Source organism: Mandrillus leucophaeus, unplaced genomic scaffold (assembly GCF_000951045.1).
Source record: "Mandrillus leucophaeus isolate KB7577 unplaced genomic scaffold, Mleu.le_1.0 Scaffold518, whole genome shotgun sequence".
Classification (NCBI taxonomy): Eukaryota; Metazoa; Chordata; class Mammalia; order Primates; family Cercopithecidae; genus Mandrillus; species Mandrillus leucophaeus.
The window spans coordinates 1,749,023-1,769,424 of NW_012105564.1; the positions used below are offsets into that span (position 1 = coordinate 1,749,023).

Genomic DNA, 20,402 nt, shown 5'->3' on the forward strand with positions numbered 1-20,402 from the left:
TGTGTGTGTGTGTGTGTGTGTGTGTGTGTGTGTGTGTGTGTTGGATTCTAAATAAAGTTAATCACACCCTATTCTACCTGGCAAGAGAATAGCAAGATAATAAATAGGGAGAAATCACTGCTTTTAAAAAAAAAAAAGCAGAGAATATCAAAGAAGAGTCTGAGAAGCAACTGCTTTCATCGGCCTCACCAGTTCCTACATAAGTCATAGTCCCCTGCCTGGTCTTAAATGCCGGTCGAAGCCCTCGGCACTGTGTCCGGCTGTCACTACCCTGACATGAAAGCGAAATGGACTTATCTGATCTCCCGTTGCCCTTGTTGGGACTTGTACTACCTTGTATAAATGCAGTGCATCGCATGCTTTCTTCTCTATCTACTGCACTGTATAAAACCCCTGAATGCTGTAAAGCTGAAACAAAGTCCAAATTTCAGTATGGCAAGTATAGTTACAACTAAATACCTGTCGGGCAGAAGGGTTTCCAAGTCCTGGTCTAAGGCCACTACTCCAAGAATTACTTGAAAAAAAAATGTTCTGGCATCTCTGAAATACGTTTTTGGCTGAGGCCTTCATCATCGTTCTCCTGATTAATTTTAACTGCTCCCACTCCAGGCTCACGTCTTCTCCCCAAGATGGGAGGGAATGCCCCACTCTAGATCCCTCAGAGTTACCTAGTACCTACAAGTACACAGTTGAGCATGAAACTTCTACTCCGTCCCAGCCTGCGTCTCCACATTCCCCTCCCTGTACACCCTCAGCCACTCAGCACTTCTATTTCTTCATTACCCCCTGGTTCTTCCCACCTTTGCTCTTCATATGCCATATTCCTTCTTGCCTGGAATGGCTCTTCCTTGATTGTGCTATCTGGTGGATTTCTCCTCGACTCTCAAGATCAACCTCAAAGGTTACTTCCTTCTATGGAGGCTCTGTGGATTACCTCCAAGGAGATTTCCCTCAGAGCATACATTGGGCATGGTGCTTTTCTACCACAGTGGACTACAATGTCTCTGAAGGCGGGAATGCTGCCCATTCCCAAGTGCCTGCTCCAGACTCTTAACACCAGCCGAGTCTCGAGGATAGGATTTACAGTGACTCACCCTACAGTGCAATGTTCCATCCTGGGTACAGAATGCTGCCGTGGCCCGTTCTGAGTCCCTGCTCACCACCTCCCCTGTGACTCACCACTGCTTACTCACACCATACCCACTTTGTGCTCTTGTATTATTTATGGATGAGTATGTCTCCCTCACTCAATTATAAACTCCACAGGGAGCAGAAACCATGTCTTACTCACTTCCAGAGCCTCCACATTTGCTAGCTTAAGACTTTGCAACACCATAAAAGCTAGATTTGTTAAAAAGACAAATCCTGATGGCATTTGTGGGCATGACTTGGAGGAGGTGGGAGTAGGCTGGGAGTTTTATAGAGCAGAGAAACTTTAGGCAGGCTGAATGTAGATTTCTACCTCTGCTGGAGGAGGAAAATTGCTTGAGGTTTTTTGGGTGGTTCTCTAAGAGGTGGAGTCTTGGGTGGAAAAGGGAAACAAGCCAGGAGGAGAAGGAGGAGACCCAAGACAAGGAGAAAGAAGACCCAAGACAAGGAGAAAGCACGCCCAACTAAAGGTGAGGTGGTGGCTTGCTATGATAACAAAAGGCATCATGTATCTTTAACCATCTCAAAACTCAATGGCTTGAATCAATAGTGACAATAATAATCTTAAGCATAAAAAGATGGAAAAAGTATTCAAAATGTTAGCAGCAGCTGCCTCTGGGTTGTAAAATTACAGTCATTCCCCTTTCCCATTTCTAATACTCAACTGCCATTCTCTCTAGAAACGATGCATAAATGGACATTATTTAAACACAGAAATTCTATTTTAAAAGCCACAATATACTTTACCTCTAGAGTCCCAGTCAATGTGTGTAATATAACTCGAAGCACCTTTACAGATGCCAACCCTTTTGCTTGTAAGTACGTTGTAAATATCCACAAAGTTATCATGGGATGCCACAGCAAGGTATTTTCCCGTATCTATAAAGAAAAATGTGGGGTTAACACCAAAGTATCTTATATAGGAATTTACTTCCAGGAACTTAGTATTTTAAAAGTGGGGAAATGGTCAAAGAAACATTTAAATAGTTCATTCTTGTAATTTTTTGTCCCAAGACTGTGTTATTTTAAAAAGTATCTGCTGTCATCTTCACCTTTTGAAAACTTAATATCAGAGATCATTTCTTTTCTGTGATGGAAAGAGACCATGTCTTCAACAGTGTCAGCATTTACAACCAGGAAACTCCCATCGTTCAAGCCAACTGCTAAGGCTTTCCCATCAGGGGAAAAGGCACAGCATCTTCCACCTACAGAAGAATCCACAAAAAACACTTATTATCCAAAACTTCACTGTCAAGCAAACCACATGAAGAGATGAAGAAATCTGATCATGGGCATTATGCACGGACATGTGACTGCCTTTAAATTGACACTACACTTGTGAAAACTAAAACTTCATAATTTAAGGCATCTCTTGGCTGTGTACAGTGACTCGTGCCTGTAATCCCACCAGTTTGGAAGGTCGAGGCAGGCGGATCTCTTGAGCCCAGGAGTTCAAGACTAGCCTGGGTTTGCAACATTCCCTAGGTTAAAGATTAGTTGAAAAGTTATTTTTTATAGAGGTAAAACCCAGGCTCTACAAAAAATACAGAAATAAGCTGGGTGCAGTGGCTCATGCCTGTAATCCCAGCACCTCGGGAGGCCAAGGCAGGTGGATTGCTTGAGCCCTGGAGTTCAAGACCAGCCTGGGCAACATAGCAAAATCCCATCTCTACAAAATATATAAAACTTAGCCAGGCATAGTGGTACATGCCTGTAGTTCCAACTACTCAGGAGACAAGGTGGAAGGATTGCTTGAGCTTTGGAGGCGGAGGGTGTGGTGAGCAGTGATCACACCATGGCACTGCAGCCTGGATGACAGAGGGAGATCCTGTCTCAAGAAAATAAAATTAAACATCTCTTCTCCCCAAATTCAAAGAAAATGATCATAATATCAAAAATACATTTTCAGCTTCTATGAGGTCTACTCATTCATTTATGAGTATTTAAATACCTGGGGTTTTCAAAAAATAAGTGAAGTAAATGGAGAAAAGGAGTATAGTATAGGGTTAATAGGACCAGTATCTTTGCTTCCAAGAAAAGAGGTAATATTTAAGAATAGGAGTTCTATTATAAAATTTTCAGAAAACTTTCTTTAAAAAATATTATGCCTTACATACAGCTTGCTTTAGAGGACCTCGTTCGTTTAGTTGCTCCAATTCTCTGATTCAGGGATTGTAATGCATAATTCTAGAGGTGAAAGATATTGCTCTTGCCTCTTCTGTCATGGGAAGAATGGAATCTGAACATTCTCTTGAGGGGTATCTGGAAAACTAATTGGCACTAGGGTGATGGTACTGCATGAACCATGTTTTCTACTGCTTTGTAGGGTCACAAAGACATTTCTGAATCAGGAGCATGGACTTTGCAAAGGTATGTCTAAAAGGAAACCGATTAAGAATATGCCTACCCTCTGCCACTATTCTTATTGTCAAGAGTTGTAAGCACAGCCCCAGGGATAGGACAGCCAGGTGGCCTTGTGCCAGGGCATTTAATACCGAGCCTCTTTACCAACTCCTCTGTTCACGGTATGCTGAAAGCTATGTTCTCACCCAAAACTGATGTGCCAGTACTGCAACAATGAAAAGATAAGCCTGCCCTTGAAGAGCAACAAGATTAGGTGAACCACAATTTACCGTACAGACCAAGACACGTTTGAGAGTGAAGAGGAAAGCTATTAATAATTATACCAGAACAACAGGGGTAAACTAGGTTGAATGGTTATCCTATCTAAGACGGGTCAACAGTTGTTCTTTTTAACTAATTTTTAACTTAGGGAATAAAGTCCATTGACTGACATTCAAGTCCTCCACAGTGAGGACTTGGCCTATCATTCCCCCAATATGAACTAGTGGCCAAAATGATTCTAGCCTGTAGTGATGAAGAGCATGGGCTTTGGACTTGGATTTGGGAACTCTTTCCTCCACCATGTACAACTCCCAGGAGTCTAGTGTAAAGACAGGCAACACGGCAGAGGGAGATAGTGTTAAGCAGTGGTCACAGGTGTGTTCTCAGAGTCACACTGCATGGGATTGAATTTGGTTCCATTACCTACTAAATGTGCAAACTAATTAAGCTCCCTGTGCCTCAGCTTTCTGGTTTGTAAGTGGCAATAATAATAACCTTACTCATGGGATTCCTACAAAGACTACATGGAAAGAGCTGGCATAGTTGCTGGCCCAGGCATATTAGCCACCCTCACTATTGTTAATACTGTTTTGACAGCTTTCTTCATTTTATTACCCTAGAATACAATCCTCACGTGTGCTTATAAAATTACTCAGTACAAATATTTTAGGGCCAGGCCCCAATTTCATCCTTTCCTCTTAAGAACTTTTACAGATCCTTTAAGCCTCAGCTCTCGTCACCTCCCTGATGAAGCAGTTCCAGGCTGTAGATCTCCTCTGAGGCTCCAGGGTACTTTGTGCCAAATATCTACAGTCTGTCCTTCCACATCCCCTCTTTGCCCTCGTCCACCCTGCTCTGTGCCTGAAGCTGGCCTGCACGGAGAATGTCAGTGGGCTCCCTTGTCCTCTGGTTTCTGGTTGAGTTTGGCCAAGGGGGAGCATGGGTGGGAGATTAGAGAGATGGAGGAAGAATAGGGAGGCTGCGCCATTTATTTCCTTGGCCGCCTCCCGCAGGGGCACTGCATGCTGGCAGAGTCCCCTGGCTAACAGTGGTGGCTTCTCTCAGGCTGCCATCTCAAGCGGCTCTCATATTCAGGATTGCAGCAGTTGTCCCCTCCTCCTGCCCCTTCACGCCAGGGCTAGTGAGAGAGGCTGCCATTACTAGCTGCATAGTGCTGCACTATCCCCGGTCATTTCCTCACACCTTCCCCATCCCTTTATAAATAGTCCCGTTTTAAAGACTCTCCTCAAATTATCAAATTTGAATGGATATGCTGCTGGGACTCTGTTCAAGTCCTATCTATCTCTGACACTAGAGATGGGACCATTCATCATGGGATCCCCTGTGCCTGCTACACAGAAGCTACTTAATAAATGTTCGCTGAATTTGTACCTCTCAGTACACCTCATAGTTCTAGTGCATATAGGTGTTCAAGACATATTTACCCATTTCTTAAGTATTACATTTCTATATAATTGATGTTTGTTTTCAAGTCATAAAGTAAGTTCTGGAGACAGTTAGTTACAAAATAAACAGCATTCTTTAAAAGCTGATGAGTTTCAATTGACTCCCACAGCTCTCGATGAGAAGAAGAAGGACATATTGCCCCCAGGTGGCAAATATCTGTGCAGTGCAAGGAAAATGAAGTGAGAAATGGAACTGGATTAGGCTAGCCTTCTGAATAATTCTACATGTGCTTAGTTAAGACTGTAGCAACCAATATAAAATTCCCATTGCCCAGCATATTTGTGGGCATATAACAGGGGCCCTCAGTAAATACTAATTACATGAGTGAATAAACCTGACACATTGTTACTTGTAAGTACTCTGACAGATGTGTAAGGTGGCGTTACGTACCTTTTTTGAGTTTCCGTACTGCCAGCATACGGTGCTGGGCGGACAGTTCCCAGATGCGAAGTGTTTTATCATCGCTCACTGTTGCACAGATGGGCAGGAGAGGGTGAGCTGCCAACCCCCACACTTCTCCTTCCATGTGCCCCTGTGGGAGAGGAAAAGGGGCAACATCAACTCTACTTACGCTGTCTGGCTAGCCCTTCTTTAGCCCGGTGCTGAATATTCAGTCCAAGAGTGTCACAAAAAGGTATAAACAGGAATAAACACACTTTGAGCTTCCTTGAACCAACATGATCACCCGAAATAATTTTTCCATTTAAACTTGAAACTAGAGCTGGACCTACACGATGCTAAATCATTCATTTGCAAAGCAAAACATGAACTCGTTGCTGATTGGTTTTGTTTGTATGATTCCAAACATCTTTCCATTTGGAAACATCCAGGTAAACGGTGAAACGCCTGCTTTTCTGTGGATACTAAATAAACATAGTATATATGTATCCTCCTAGTAAAGCAGCTGAATCACAAGGACACAAACCATTTCCTTCAGTTAAATTATAAAAGATGCAGGTCTGACCCATTCGTGTCAGCGGAATTGAAGAGCAATATTCTCATTATTTACACAATTTTAGTCCTTTGAACATGTAGCATTCGGCAGAGCAGAAATAAAGGAAGCTAAATTTTCATTTCAAGTGTCCTCGGTGTAGCTAAGGTTCTGCATCTGTTCACAAATTGGCCTGTCCATGTGCTAACAATGAACATCCAAAACTGAAAGGTGCTTAATAAGCACTGGACCAATTCCATATACCTTTATCTCATCACAAACACACTTGGCTGACTTAGAATAATAACTAAGATAAAGCAGTATTTTTTAAAAAATGAACACTTAACAGGGAGAAAATGAATTTGATTCTCATAATTTTTCACTCAATAACGCAGGGTAAAGATTAGTGCTACAGAGCAATAAAACAGACCAGATTAACTATTTACTGAATTTTTGCTTTTTAATGGCTAATTATAAAAAGGCTTTGCTTAGTAGAGCAAAAAGGAAGCCCACACACAGGCATCTGAGAGGTGTTTGTAGCTGGAATGCTAAGGGGAACAGGTGGCTTTCCAAAAGAAATTGGATGATTCCAATTTAACTGAGAAGCTATTTGAGCAAAACAGTAAATTTGGCAGAAAATGTAAAGTTCCAAATACAGCTGACATTCAAATATGAGAAAATGAGGGGCTGAAGGGTACAGACATTGTTTTTGAATTTATTGGATTTGAGGACACCCTACATCCCCAGTTTTCCAGTCTTCTCTTCAGAAGCCTCCCAGCCCTAGAGTCACAGTCAGGGTACAGGTCAGGGGTCAACCTCACATCTTCCCAGACTGACTCTGCTTGAAGCTCTTCCACAGACTGAGCCCCTTTGTGTATTTTAGTTAAGAACAGGATCGTGGGACCCAGAGATCCTTTTAAACCACTGCCTTATATTGATATCAAAATTATATTTCCTTAATCTGTTTATTTTAATCCCCGTGTAACACAGGATCAGACAGTAAGCAAGGCAGGCTTGGAGGACCTTGAATGGCACAAGGAAATGGGCTTAGGATCCTGCTTTGGTGCTGATCACCCATAAAGCTGATCATAAACAGCTGTTCAACTGCGCCTGACTGCTTCAAAGCACACATGACGGGAAGTGCCACAACCCATCACCTGCCATTCTCCCCTCCCCCAACCTTATTAAAAATAAGCAATCTATTCCAACTGTGATTGGATTGCCATGCCACCGAAACTGGCACAGTGGTTCTAAAATCTTCTCCCAGCAGGACAGTCCATCGTCTCACCCACACTGCCTCCATAGTTCCTTCACTTTCCCTTGGTGCCTCTATCGTCTCTCAGAACAGGACAGTGAGACGGTCCTGGGCAGGCAGGAAGCCCTTATTCCACTGCGCATACACACAGCACAGAGCAGACCTGGGCAAGAGCCCAACAAACATGGACTGAACTGAAATACTGAGTTCCACCTAAGGGGAAATAGCAAATGAGAGAGCAGAAGAGGAAAAAGAGATGCTGAGAAAAAAAGGGAGAGAATGGTACACATGTAGGTGGCAAAGATGGTAACTAACATCTGGTCTGAAGCTTCCACCAGCTCAACCAGCCACCCCACAGCTCAGGGGCTTTCCTGCGCGTCCAGGTTAAGAGACGTGGGGAACAGCCTGGTGAGGTGAAAAAGGGCTCTGGTAAACCTTGGATGGAATCCCAGCCCTGCAGTTCTCAGCAGGTGACTGTGGGTAATTTTCTGGGCATTAGGTCCCTCATCTATAAAACAATTTAACACAGCCAATCTGTTGTGGAGATTAGACAAATTTAGTACAACAGTATTGCCTGACACAGAGTAGGTGCTGAATATATGATTGCTGTGGTTATTTTTCTTACTAGAGCAATAGAAAGAAACATAGGAAAGAATAGAATTGTAGAGAATTAAGAAGTGGAAAGCCTTTAACAAGCATAAAACATATTTAAACCAAACTACCTCAAGTGTAACACAGCAAGAGAGAAAACAAAGTTTAGATCTTACAGTATTATTGGCCGGGCGCGGTGGCTCAAGCCTGTAATCCCAGCACTTTGGGAGGCCGAGACGGGTGGATCACGAGGTCAGGAGATCGAGACCATCCTGGCGAACACGGTGAAACCCCGTCTCTACTAAGAAATACAAAAAAAAAAACTAGCCGGGCAAGGTGGCGGGCGCCTGTAGTCCCAGCTACTCGGGAGGCTGAGGCCGGAGAATGGCGTGAACCCGGGAGGCGGAGCTTGCAGTGAGCTGAGATCCGGCCACTGCACTCCAGCCTGGGCTACAGAGCGAGACTCCGTCTCAAAAAAAAAAAAAAAAAAAAAAAAAAGATCTTACAGTATTATTTAAATCATATCATAGCATAAATCTTCCAAAATATCTAGCAATGTAGCATACATGGAAACAATTTACATTCTCAAACATTTGGAGATTAAAAAGTAAATAAATATTTTTCAGTAAAATTAGATGAGAAGTTATGGCCAGAAAAAAAAGATTTCGTTTGGAAGTAAACAACAAAAGCAAGACAGCTGGAGAACAAAGACATCATGCCTCAAGGATGTATCTCCAGCCTCATTCCCCAGCCTGGCTGCCAGGCACGACCAGCTGCAGAGCTTTCGAGGTTTGTTTTTCACATAGATTTTTTCTTTTTAAAAAGCAGATTTATTCAGGATATCCAGGATAGGACTTGGGCACATGTGTTTTTAAAGCCTTGCGGTGTCCTGAGCCATAGTGTATATGCACATGTGTTTCCATGATACACTAAGTCAGAGGGACCCTCTCAGTGGGATTTGGGGATTCACTCCTAATACAGCAAGCCTGCAGGCATCACCCAGAGATCAGGGCAAGGAAGGGAAGCTCCTGCACTGGAATCTTGGAAGTTCTGACTGCTCATATGATCAGGGCATTTTCTTTTCCCTCCAACTTCTGAACACACATCCTTCACCCCTCACCATGCCTCTTCCAACTAAATATGGTCTTATCCATCACCATACTGGGCAGGACTACCTATGCACCTCCACACTCTACCACATCCTCATCCCTGAGGTGAGATTTTATTATTTCTTGGCTCCTAAAGGGTTCTGTTACATTTATTTTAGTTCAATTTTACCTAAATATGACTTTTGAGGGAAGACAGGGATTAAGGAGGATGTAATGTGTTTATGTGGATCAAGGCTGAGACTACAGTGAGGCCCATATTCCCAAGGGGCACTGGTGCATCTGGCATGTGGGGAGTAGGTAACTTGTCTTGTTCATTTTATGGATAGACAGATTGACAGGACTTATACCTAAGGCATCTCTTCCACACCTGGACCCAATTTAGATAATGAGATTCTGGACTTTGAGCAGATCCTGTAATGTGATAAGGCTCTTGGGGACCTTGGGGGTGGAGGTAAAGAATTCTGTATGTGGTAGGGGCATGAATAACTGGTGGCCAGAGGGTGGCCAGTGATGGTGACCCTCATACTCCTCCTGGTTTTCACATTCTTGCATAATCACCTCCCTTTGAGTGTGGTATGACCTGTGGCTTGTTTCTAGCCAACAGAATATGGCAAAGGTGATTGAATGTTCATGATTCCACATATGTGATTACATAATTATGTAACGTAAGAGTGTAGTGTCTATTTTTTTCCTCTGTTTTTGGCTTTGAGAAAGCAGCAATGTTGGGAAACCCTATGTGGCAAGGAACTGTGGGCAGCCTCTAGGAGTTGAGACTGGCCTCTAGCCAACAGCCAGCAAGAAAGAAAAAAGAAAAGCCCTTAGTTCTACACTTACAAGCAATTAAATTCTGCCAACAGCATGAGTGAGCTTGGAAGAATCTTCCCCAGTTTAGCCTCAGATGAGACCATAATCCTGGTCTTTATTGCAACCTTATAAAACACTAAGCAGAGGATCCAGTTAAGCTGTGCTCAGATTCTTGATCCACAGACACTGAGACAATAAATGTGTGTTGTTTTAAGCTGCTAAGTTTGTGGCAATTTGTTACACAGCAATAGGTAACTAGTTCAACTCTTGTGCAACCCTGAGAGTGAGTGCCTCCTTAAGTTTTGGAACCTAAGCATCAACTTTGCCTCACCCTAGTCCCAGCCCTGATGTGAGCTGCAGTTTAGAATAGGTACAAACAGTACCTGAACAAGTAGTGTCATTGGGCCGCTCTTATCAATTTCCAGAATCTCTCCATTTTTTGTTCCCACCAGGATATGTCCATGTCCCAACGTGATGGCACGAATTGAAGGGTTATCTTCCAAAAGCAAGCCTGGGAAGAGGATGGCATATTTAATAAAATAACAAAAACACTGCTTCTCAGTATAAATTCAATTTGTATAGCTCCAAAGAACGAGGTACTAGGCAGTCAGCCTTGACATTTCTACCAGGAGAAGAGAGTTCGAAACATGGAAGAGGGAGAAAATTGATTGGCTAATAGTTTTCTAAAAACTTTAGTACCATCTTCTTCATCTCTATGAACACAAAGATTTCTATTACATGTTTAGAAGTGGCACCTTTTGAGCTAGTTGACAATGCTGATCTTTTAATGGCATAAGTCTTCAAGCATCTTTCAAACATATCATCCCAGAGCTCCACGATGCCGTCCTTTCCACCCGTTACAAAGCCCTGTGAAGGCACACATGGGAGGTGTTATATACACATCAAAATGACCAATTACCCACTTGGCCCCAGAAGGATTCCCCTGTGAGTAAGGCAGCTTTGTGGATGTTACCTTCCTAAATATATGAGATGGAAAACTCTGCTGATAATAATGTTTGAATACTATTTTCTGGGAGCATTTCTCCAACACTCCCCTAGCAAGATTAAGCACTTTCTCATCATGTATCCATTGCACTCTCTTCAGAACACTGGTTGGCAGCTGGCCCACTGATCAAGCATGACTGTGCCTGTGCTCAGTCTCCCAACCAGAATGTGGTTCCTACAGAATGGAACCAACCTCAAAACCTAGCAGAGTTTCTGGTATCTCACATACTCTGACCAAATGGATTGAAGTTAACATCACAGTTTAAAATTATTGTTAGACATTTAAAAATAAAAGTCATGTCCAGAAGAAAACATCACTATTTATTAAGAGTAACTTAGGTACTTCATACAATGAAACTATCCTATTTCATTCAATAGACATAATTACCATAATTAAAATCCAGATTAATTTTTACAAAAATCTGGAAAGTAAAAAGCTTAACATATTGGATTTTTTTACTGAACAGTGATCTTTATTCCTGTTCTAAGCTTATAATTTTTTGGCTGTACTAGTTTTCCTTTCTGGTAATTTATTATATATGCCAACTGTTCTTAGAGGGGTTTTTTTTTTTTTTTTTTTAAAGAAAAAAGCTGAGTAATTCATTGCTTCCTCAGCAACTTTTAATTTAATGCATTTTTACAAAGTTTACAAAGAAATAATATTTTGAAGTGTGTAACATTAAACATCCTTATCCTTATATAGAATTTGTACCCAGGAAAATTCAATCCCCAAATTAAATTTAAATGCAGTACATTATATTGTGATATCCTTGTCTTTTCTCATGATTTTGCAGCTTAATTTACCAAACAACAATAGCTTAAACAAGTTACACCATATTTACTTCTGGGCCTACAGAAATTCTTTCTTCTTCTTCAATCTTTTCTAATACTTGCCAGTCTAATCAAAAACATATTTGCCAGTAAAATAAAAACACAAACAAAAAAACCAAAAACAGCTTAGCCACTAAAACCACCATTGTAGTTGCTTATCTAACAAGAACTTACTTTTGTAGTAGAATCAACACATTTGCCTAAGGACAGGTAAATGAAAATTGAGGCGTGGGTTAGGAGTAGTAGATGGCTTAAACTGGAGGTCAGAGGGCACAGATGAAGTGGTACCACCAGCAAACTGGAAGTAACTGAAAAGAAGTTGATATTTGCTGGCAAGTTGATTGAATAAAGTGTTTTAAAACACTGAAGGTGCTATGGTTTAAATGTTAGTTGCCTCCAAAACTCATGTTGAAATTTAACTGCCTCTGTAACAGTATTAAGATGTAGGAACTTTCAGAGGTGACTAGACCATGAGGGATCTGCCCTCATGAATGGGTTAATGCCGTTATTGTAGGAGTGGGTTCATTATAGAAGGGTGATTTTGGCCCCTCCCACTCTTATTGGCCCTTCAGCCATTGGGTAACACAGCAAGAAGGCCCTTCCCTGTTGCAGCCCCTTAATCTTGGACTTCCCAGCCTCCAGAACTGTGAGCCAATAAACTTCTGTTCATTATAAAGCACCTAGTCTCAGAAATTCTGTTACAGCAGCAAAAACAGACTAAGACAGAAGGTAAGTGTAATCTTTGTAAAGGGACACTGAAAGGCAAGTAGACAGACCAGGGCAATCATGATGAGCTTGAGTGGAAATATGGCCAGTGAACAGTCTTCACTCTAACACTCTTGTGAAAGCCGAGCCTTTCTATACAGGAGCAAGCTGGTTATGGATGTAAATTTCTGTCATAGCAAATCGATGTCTGGAACAATAATGTAACCACCTGACTTTTAGGTCTCTGCCCGTTGTGTCACCAAGGAGGAAGACAATGCTGAAGTATTTCTCAGGACTCTTCTGCTGCTAAGTGTCCACATTTATCCTGGCACTTCTTAAGGGACTCTTATGAGTGGAGGCCAGAAAGAGAATGTGTGGAAAAAGTGGAGAGAAGCTGCATATAAAGAAACAACTATAAATGAAATTATAAAAATATCTTTGCTTTCCTATTGTCTCTTGACGGAGCTTCATGACAACTACTTCCTAATTCAGAAAGGCCTGTTTTAGATACAGGCATCCTCTTGGTGGGCCATCCTAAGACTACCTTATAATTTTAGAAGGCTGATGTGGAAAATGAATGCTGAAACGCAGGCCATACCTTATCCAATGCATACATAGCAAACACAGGCCCATCATGAGCTTTCACTGTCTTCAGTAGTAGAATGTCTTTCCAAATAAAAATATCTCCAGTAGCTGCTCCTGAGAACACTAGATCTTCCATTCGTCCATAAGAAACACACATCATTGTTTCCAATTTTCCAATGCTTCCAAAAGTTCCTCTTTTAGAAGTGAAGCCCCCACCTAGAGTGGATCAAGAACAGTTATTATTTAAAAAATCTGGCACTTCCTATGAGCATATAGAATGCCTACTTCCGTGAGAAATCTGGTGTTTCTCATTAGGTATTTATGTAAAGATGTCTAAAAGTGGCAGAGAACATCACAAACAGAAATATTGTAAGAGTATTTCTCATTCATTCATTAACTCAGGGTTCATTGAACCCCTACATATGGCAGGTGCAGTGCGCACTGCTGGGATATGAAGATGAAAAGAGGGTTCCTGCATTCAAGGAACTCAGAGTCTGGCTGGAGGGAGGACTCAATATGCATCTCACTCCAAGACACGCGTCTAACTGAGGCTCAGCACAAGTTCTGTGTCAACCAAGAGAAAGAGTGACTAAGTGCCTAGAGGAGCAAGCAAAGTCTTCATGAATGCTGACCAAAAACAATAAAAATAGTACTGACTATAAATGTAAAATATAAACATGTTATATGTGCTCTGCTTATTTATCACAGCAATTTTGGGGTGAGAAAAATGAATTGTTTTGTAGGAAAATGTAGTATACGGGACAAGTCATTAGATTTGCCCCTTATACATTCACATTTCCCCACACTTCCTGTCACTGAGAAACCCAGCTTTATTCATGACAGTTATGCACAGGCTGGCTTTCCAGACATATTGGGTGGCATTACCTTCTTTTAAAAGCAAAATGCACTGAAACAGAACCTTATTCACAGTTTCTGCATAATAAAATTGGGCTTGGTACCAAAGCTGATATGAAGAATTCAGATTCAATTGTATTAAGTCTGACTTATTAGTGAGAAGACTAAGGTATCCTTTATGTTTTCTCATGCTTATTTATTTATCATTATTATCAACATTAAATCCACCAATATTTATTGGACCACCTATTTGTGGGCAGACTCAGAGTTTAATTCAGGTTTAAATTCAGTAATAGATAAATAAAGGAACCCTCCAAATAGATACAATTTTATTCACTCAACCAAAATGATCATTTTATTTCCTGTGCAGTAGTCTAACATAATTACTGCTTTCAGAACAGACGACTAAATATAAAAATGATTATTTTCACAGCAGAACATTTTCCAAAGCTTTCTAGGTATTGATGAATATGCATAGCATCATATAGAGTGTTCTAAGCTTCAAAGCGTTCTAAGTGAGTTTGGGAGTGAACTTTTTTAGGCGCATTTTTATTTTAGATTGCAGAGATAAGCCAGGTAGTAGCAGTAGTTTCGTTTTGTTTTTCTTTCCAGCTAGGGTCAAGCTCTCAGTCACATAAATGATAAACCCAAAGGACAGTACCTGCTTGTTGCCAGAACTTGATGTGCTTTATCCCAACTGTAACCAGTTTGTCAACATGGTGTGGGTTACACTTTACCACAAATATCTTATCTTTATGTCCTCTGTAAGAGACAAATAGGAAATAAAAGTCTAGTTTGAATGGAAGCAACAGTTTTATTAAAAGCATGCATTTGGTCTAATTTTAAGCACATCTAACAGGACCACTAAATTAGAAAATGGTTTAAAATCCACACAGGCATCTACATTAAAATAATGAGCTATCACTTTTCTTTGCATGTTTGAGCCCTTTCTTCTTACCCTAATATTGCTGCCAAAGTTTATTTACTTATACGTTAAACAAAGTAATGAAACATTTAAAACATGTCATAATGTCTCCATAAGATAAAATTAATGCCACCACTGTGGGGTTGCAAGTAATTCTGGGGATATGCAGAAGGAAAGAGATAGTATTGACTCCTCTTTTTCCCCTCTTGTGCAGGAGGAAAGAGATAGTATTAACGAAAAGCTTCACATGAACCACTCTTGCTGTGGAAAGCATTGCTCTGGGTTAAATGGGTTTTCAGCTGGAAACATATCATCTAGAAGTTGAAGCCCTGGACCCACAGCTATGGAAAGAGAAAGGATGTCTTCTATTGATTCGAGGCACTTTGGGATGCTGCACATTCAGAGATGTAGGTTTATAACTCAAGGGGCAGACGGACAAATATAAATGTAAAGGCCAATTGTAGACCTGGGCTGTAGACTTGGCATCTCACAGCATGAGAGGGACTATTTGATGGTCTTTGATATGTTAGGACATAATTTTAATAATGTAAAAAAAAAAGCAATTAACAAAAAGAACATGACTGATCAATCTGTCTTATGAATATAGATACAAACATCATAAATATTAGCAAATGGAATCTGAATGCATATTAAAAATAATACATTAGGACCAAACACAAGGGTGGCTCAATATTAAGGAATCAAGTAATACAATTGATCATATTAATAGATGTAAAGAGAAAAATCATATTATCATTTCCAGATGCTGAAAACGTATTTGACAAAAATCTAACACTCATCCATGATTTAAAAAATAAAACACTCAACACCCAATACAGCAGAAATTAAAGGATGCTTCAGACTTGTCCTTTAGATATTTATGTTTCCCTGTACTTCATCATTGAGAAATACAGATTTATTCAAGGTAACTATATATAGGCTGGCTCTCCAGACATGCTATGTGTCATTATCCTTTCTTTAAAGACAGAACATGTTGAAATAGCTTATTCATCATATTTGTGTGTACACACTCAAAAGATTCTTACTTAATGGCATTCCCAATAGAGTCAGGATAATTACCACTACCATTTAACATCATATTGAACACATGAACTAATGCAGTTAGACAAGATTTTAAAAGGCACAAGAGCTGGAATGGAAGAGCTAAAACTAATCATATTTGCAGATTATACATATCTAAAAAATTCAAAGGGAAGTAATTTTAAAATGACTACAAGTAAGACATTTTAGTAAAGCTGCATTATATAAAATTCAATACCAAATCAATAACCTTTGCATATACAATGACCGGTTGAAAAATATGACGGAGTAGAGGACTCTATTTATAAACAATAAAAATAACAAGGCATAAACTCAACAAGAAACATACAACATATAAAAATGAAGAGAGAAAAAAGACCTGATCTGTAAGATTAAAAAGGCAGACTTTAAAAAATAGAACCATATTCCATGTTCTTGGAAAAGAAAACTCAATCCTAAAGATAGCAGTTATCCCTTAGTTTATAAATTCAACTTAGTTCCAATAAAAAGACCACGGGGTGTGTGTGTGTGTGTTTAATCCGGAGTTAGACACCTTGATTTTAAAGTTCTCATGGAAGAATAATCCAGCAGGAATGACCAGGAAAATGGAAACAGAAAAGCAGAGTGCAAAGAGTAGCTCTCCCAGATATTAAAACAATCTATAAAGGCTCTGTAATTAAAACAGTATAGTACCTGTGTATGAGTTGACTGACAAATGACAAAACAGAAAATCTTGAAACAGACACATATAATGAATATAAAAATGTAGTATATAACAAAGACAAGGTCTTATATCAATAGCAGGAAAGATGAACTTTTAAAATAAATGGTGTTTGACGCCAAATGCTGGCTAGTCTGTGGAGTGATAAGAACTCTTGTTAATTGCTGGTGGGAATGCAAAATGATACAGCTATTTTGAAAGACAGTTTGGCAATTTCTTACAAAACTAAGCATATTATTACCATATAACCAGCAATTATATTCGTTGATATTTGCCTAAATGAGCTGAAAACTTATGTCCACACAGAAACCTGCACATAGATATTTATAGCAGCTTTATTCATAATTGTCAAAACTTGGCAGCAACATAGATGTCCTTTAGCAGGTGAATGGGTAAACAAACTGTGGTACATCCAGACAATGGATATTATTCAGTGCTAAAAAGAAATGAACTACCACATCATGAAAAGACATGGAAGAAAAGTAAATATATATCATTAAGTAAAAGAAGCCAATCAGAAAAGACCATATACTGTATGGTTTCAATTATACGACACTCTGGAAAAGGTAAAACTACAAAGATGCTAAAAAATTAGTGGTTGCCACAGTATACAGGGGAGGGAGGGATGAAGGGATAAATAGGCAGAACACAAAGAAATTTTAGGGCAGTGAAACTCTTCTGAATATACTGTGGTAACTGCAGAATCAGCCCAGTCTGTTTCAACTTTACATAATACAATGGTGAGTTGTTTTTCAGTTATCATGGAACCCAAGTTGCAAGTTATATAACTTGATCATGCCCAGATGAACCAAGCGTGCAACCATGGGTGGAACCTAAGTGATTGGACCAAGGAACAGGGACCAAATTAAGAACTACACACCTCATGGCATGATCCAGTCCTATCATGTTTCCTGGCAACACTGCATTGTAAGATCCAATCAGATCACGCCTCATTACCCGCTGCTATGAATCCGGCCCCAGTCACCAGCTTGAGAGAGAGATTTGAGCATTGCCCCCTGTCTCCTTGCCGTCAAACTGCAATAAACTCTTTTCACAAAAGCTGGTGGCATAGTATTGGCGTCTATGCTTTTTGGGCAGCAAGCCCATTGCTAGCTTGGTAACAGTATCATGATAGATCATGTGTCAATATACATTTGTCAAAACTCATAGAATGTACAAAACAGAGTGAACGCTAATATAAACTATGGACTTCGGGTGATAATGTGTCAAGGTAGGTTCATGAATTGTAACAAATGTACCACTCTAGTGCACGATGGTGATAGTAGGGGAGGCTGTGCATATGAGGAGGTAGGAGGTAATGGGAACTCTCTGTACTTTCTGCTCAATTTTGCTGTCAACCTAAAACCACTCTAAAATATAAAATCTATTTAAAAAGGGAAAAAATAGTGTTTGGAACACCTTGGCAGCCATAAGGAAAAAACAAAGTTGGACCTGTTCCTCAGATACTAGAATAGATTATAAACTATTTAGAGACCTAAATATAAAAGATGAAGCCATAGAACATTAGAATAGATGATTTCTTTTTAATGTGAGAATGGGCAATATTTTTCTAAATATGAAAATCTTGAAGCAATAAAAGATTAATAAATATAACCACATAAAAATAGAAACCTATTGCTTGATGAAAAACACCATAGCAAACTCAAAGGATGAATGACAAACTGGGAAAAAAAATCAGCAAGTTATAGACAAAAATAAAATAACCCTAACATTTAAAGAAACACTTCCTGTGAGAATTATATTTCGGAGAAACCAAATGGTTCACGAGGGAAAATTCTTGTTTATAAAATAATTCTAGCTAATATGAAGAATGAATAAAATTAGAAAATTACCACTTTTAACCCAAATTAAGTAATCAGTTTAGCCCAAGGTTGTCAGCTGATGCTACAACCGTTAGAAAATGTGTTGATGGGGAGCTGTGTAACGAAAGGATCAGGTCAATACTCCCAGAACCCACCAATTGAGCTGAGTATGACTGACAGCAGAACAACTAGACCTTTTGGGCAGCAGCATACACCAAGGTGGTGCTGGGGAAGTGGTCCATCCTGGAGGGAAGGAATTCCATCACTAACATTGTTTAGAATTGCCAGCAAATGGGAATAATAAAAAGCAGTATGGCTTTTAGTTATTTTCAAATTCTCTATAGATAATATACCCCTATTGCTTGCACCTGGGAAGGACCATTCCTACTGCCTCCCTGCTCTCTGGTAAACCATCGATTTTATCTTTTCTGATGTGACAGGAAGTACCTATAAAGTATTCTTGCCTAAAAACTTGAACATGGGTGAAATTATTTGCAAATCATATATCTGATAAGCGACCTATATTCAAAATATATTAAAACTCTTAAAACTCAGTAATAAAAAGACAAATAACTCTATTAAAATTGGGTGGTATCTTTAAACATTCTACAGAGAAAATATACCCAGTCAGCACATGAAAACATGCTCAACATCATTAGCTATTGGGAAAACCATAATGAGATAGCACTTCACACTCACGAGGTGCCTATAATAAAAACGACAGACAATAACAAGTGTTGGCCAGAATGTGGAGAATGTGTGTTTCACATTTTGAGGCACTAATGTTTTCCAAGTTGCTGCACCATTTTCCATTCCCACCATATCTAAAGGTAAAATATGAAGCTGAATAATAGATTAAAAAAAGAGGCCAGGCGTGGTGGCACATGCCTGTAATCCCAGCACTTTGAGAGGCTGAGGTGGGCGGATCAGCTGAGGTCAGGAGTTCGAGACCAGCCTGGCCAACATGGTGAAACCCTGTTCTCTACTAAAAATACAAAAAATTAGCCAGGGGTGGTGGCAGGCACCTGTAATCCTAGCTACTAAGGAGGCTGAGATAGGATAATTGCTTGAACCCAGGAGGAGGAGATTGCAGTGGGCTGAGGTCGCACCACTGCACTCCAGCAGTGAGATTCTCACTCTCTCACTCTGGGTGACAGAGCAAGATTCTATCTCAAGAAAAAACAAACAAACAAAAAAGTTTAAAAAAAAAAAAAGAGAGAGAGAAGGAAAGATCTGTGCAACGTGTAGGATGCTAATCATTGCTGCAACTGGGTGACGGGTATAGAGGGTTCATTATGCTATTCCCTCTACTTTGGCGTAACTTTGAAATTTTCCACAGTAAAAAGAATAGAATGTCTCCTGATCCATTATGGCTACATGAATGTGGACTCTACGATGAGAGGCAAGGAAGAGATGGAATTCTGGGACTCTGACTCTTTGAAAATCAAAAGTGAACATGGACATTAGAGCCAGGATACATCACTGGACATACCGTGAACAATTAGGGGAGAAAAAGGTCTAAAGGTGAAATGTGTTTAACCTCTTAAAGTTTAAGAGAAGAAATCAACCAGATAACCATAAAAACGTTAAGCATCCAAAAAAAAAATTCTTTTTTTTGAGACGGAGTTTTGCTCTTGTTGCCCAGGCTGGAATGTAGTGTCACAATCTTGGCTCACTACAACCTCTGCCTCCCAGGTTCAAATGATTCTCCTGTCTCAGTCTCCTGAGTAGGTGAGATTACAGGCATGTGCCACCATGCCTGGCTAATTTTTCGTATTTTTAGTAAAGATGGGGTTTCATCATGTTGTTCAGGCTGGTCTCAAACTCCTGACCTCAGGTGATCCACCCACCTCAACCTCCCTAAGTGCTGGGATTACAGGTGTGAGTCACTGCACTAGGTTTTTTTTTTTTTTTTTTTCTCTTTTTTTGAGACAGATTCTTACTCTGTCACTCAGGCTGGAGTGCAGTGGTGCAATCTGG

At 40.1% G+C, this 20,402-nt stretch overlaps 1 protein-coding gene across 1 annotated transcript in view; it reads right to left on the minus strand.

The window, feature by feature from the left end:
* The window catches only part of EML6 (echinoderm microtubule associated protein like 6), a 264,728-nt gene that overhangs the window by 67,516 nt on the left and 176,810 nt on the right, over positions 1-20,402 (minus strand). Inside the window, exons 21-27 of the mRNA XM_011996533.1 lie at positions 14,574-14,674; positions 13,071-13,273; positions 10,687-10,798; positions 10,315-10,442; positions 5,632-5,773; positions 2,202-2,354; positions 1,897-2,028 (exon numbers count right to left, since the gene is read on the minus strand). Of these exons, the coding sequence (XP_011851923.1) occupies positions 1,897-2,028; positions 2,202-2,354; positions 5,632-5,773; positions 10,315-10,442; positions 10,687-10,798; positions 13,071-13,273; positions 14,574-14,674 (971 nt within the window). The remainder of the gene's footprint in view (positions 1-1,896; positions 2,029-2,201; positions 2,355-5,631; positions 5,774-10,314; positions 10,443-10,686; positions 10,799-13,070; positions 13,274-14,573; positions 14,675-20,402) is intronic.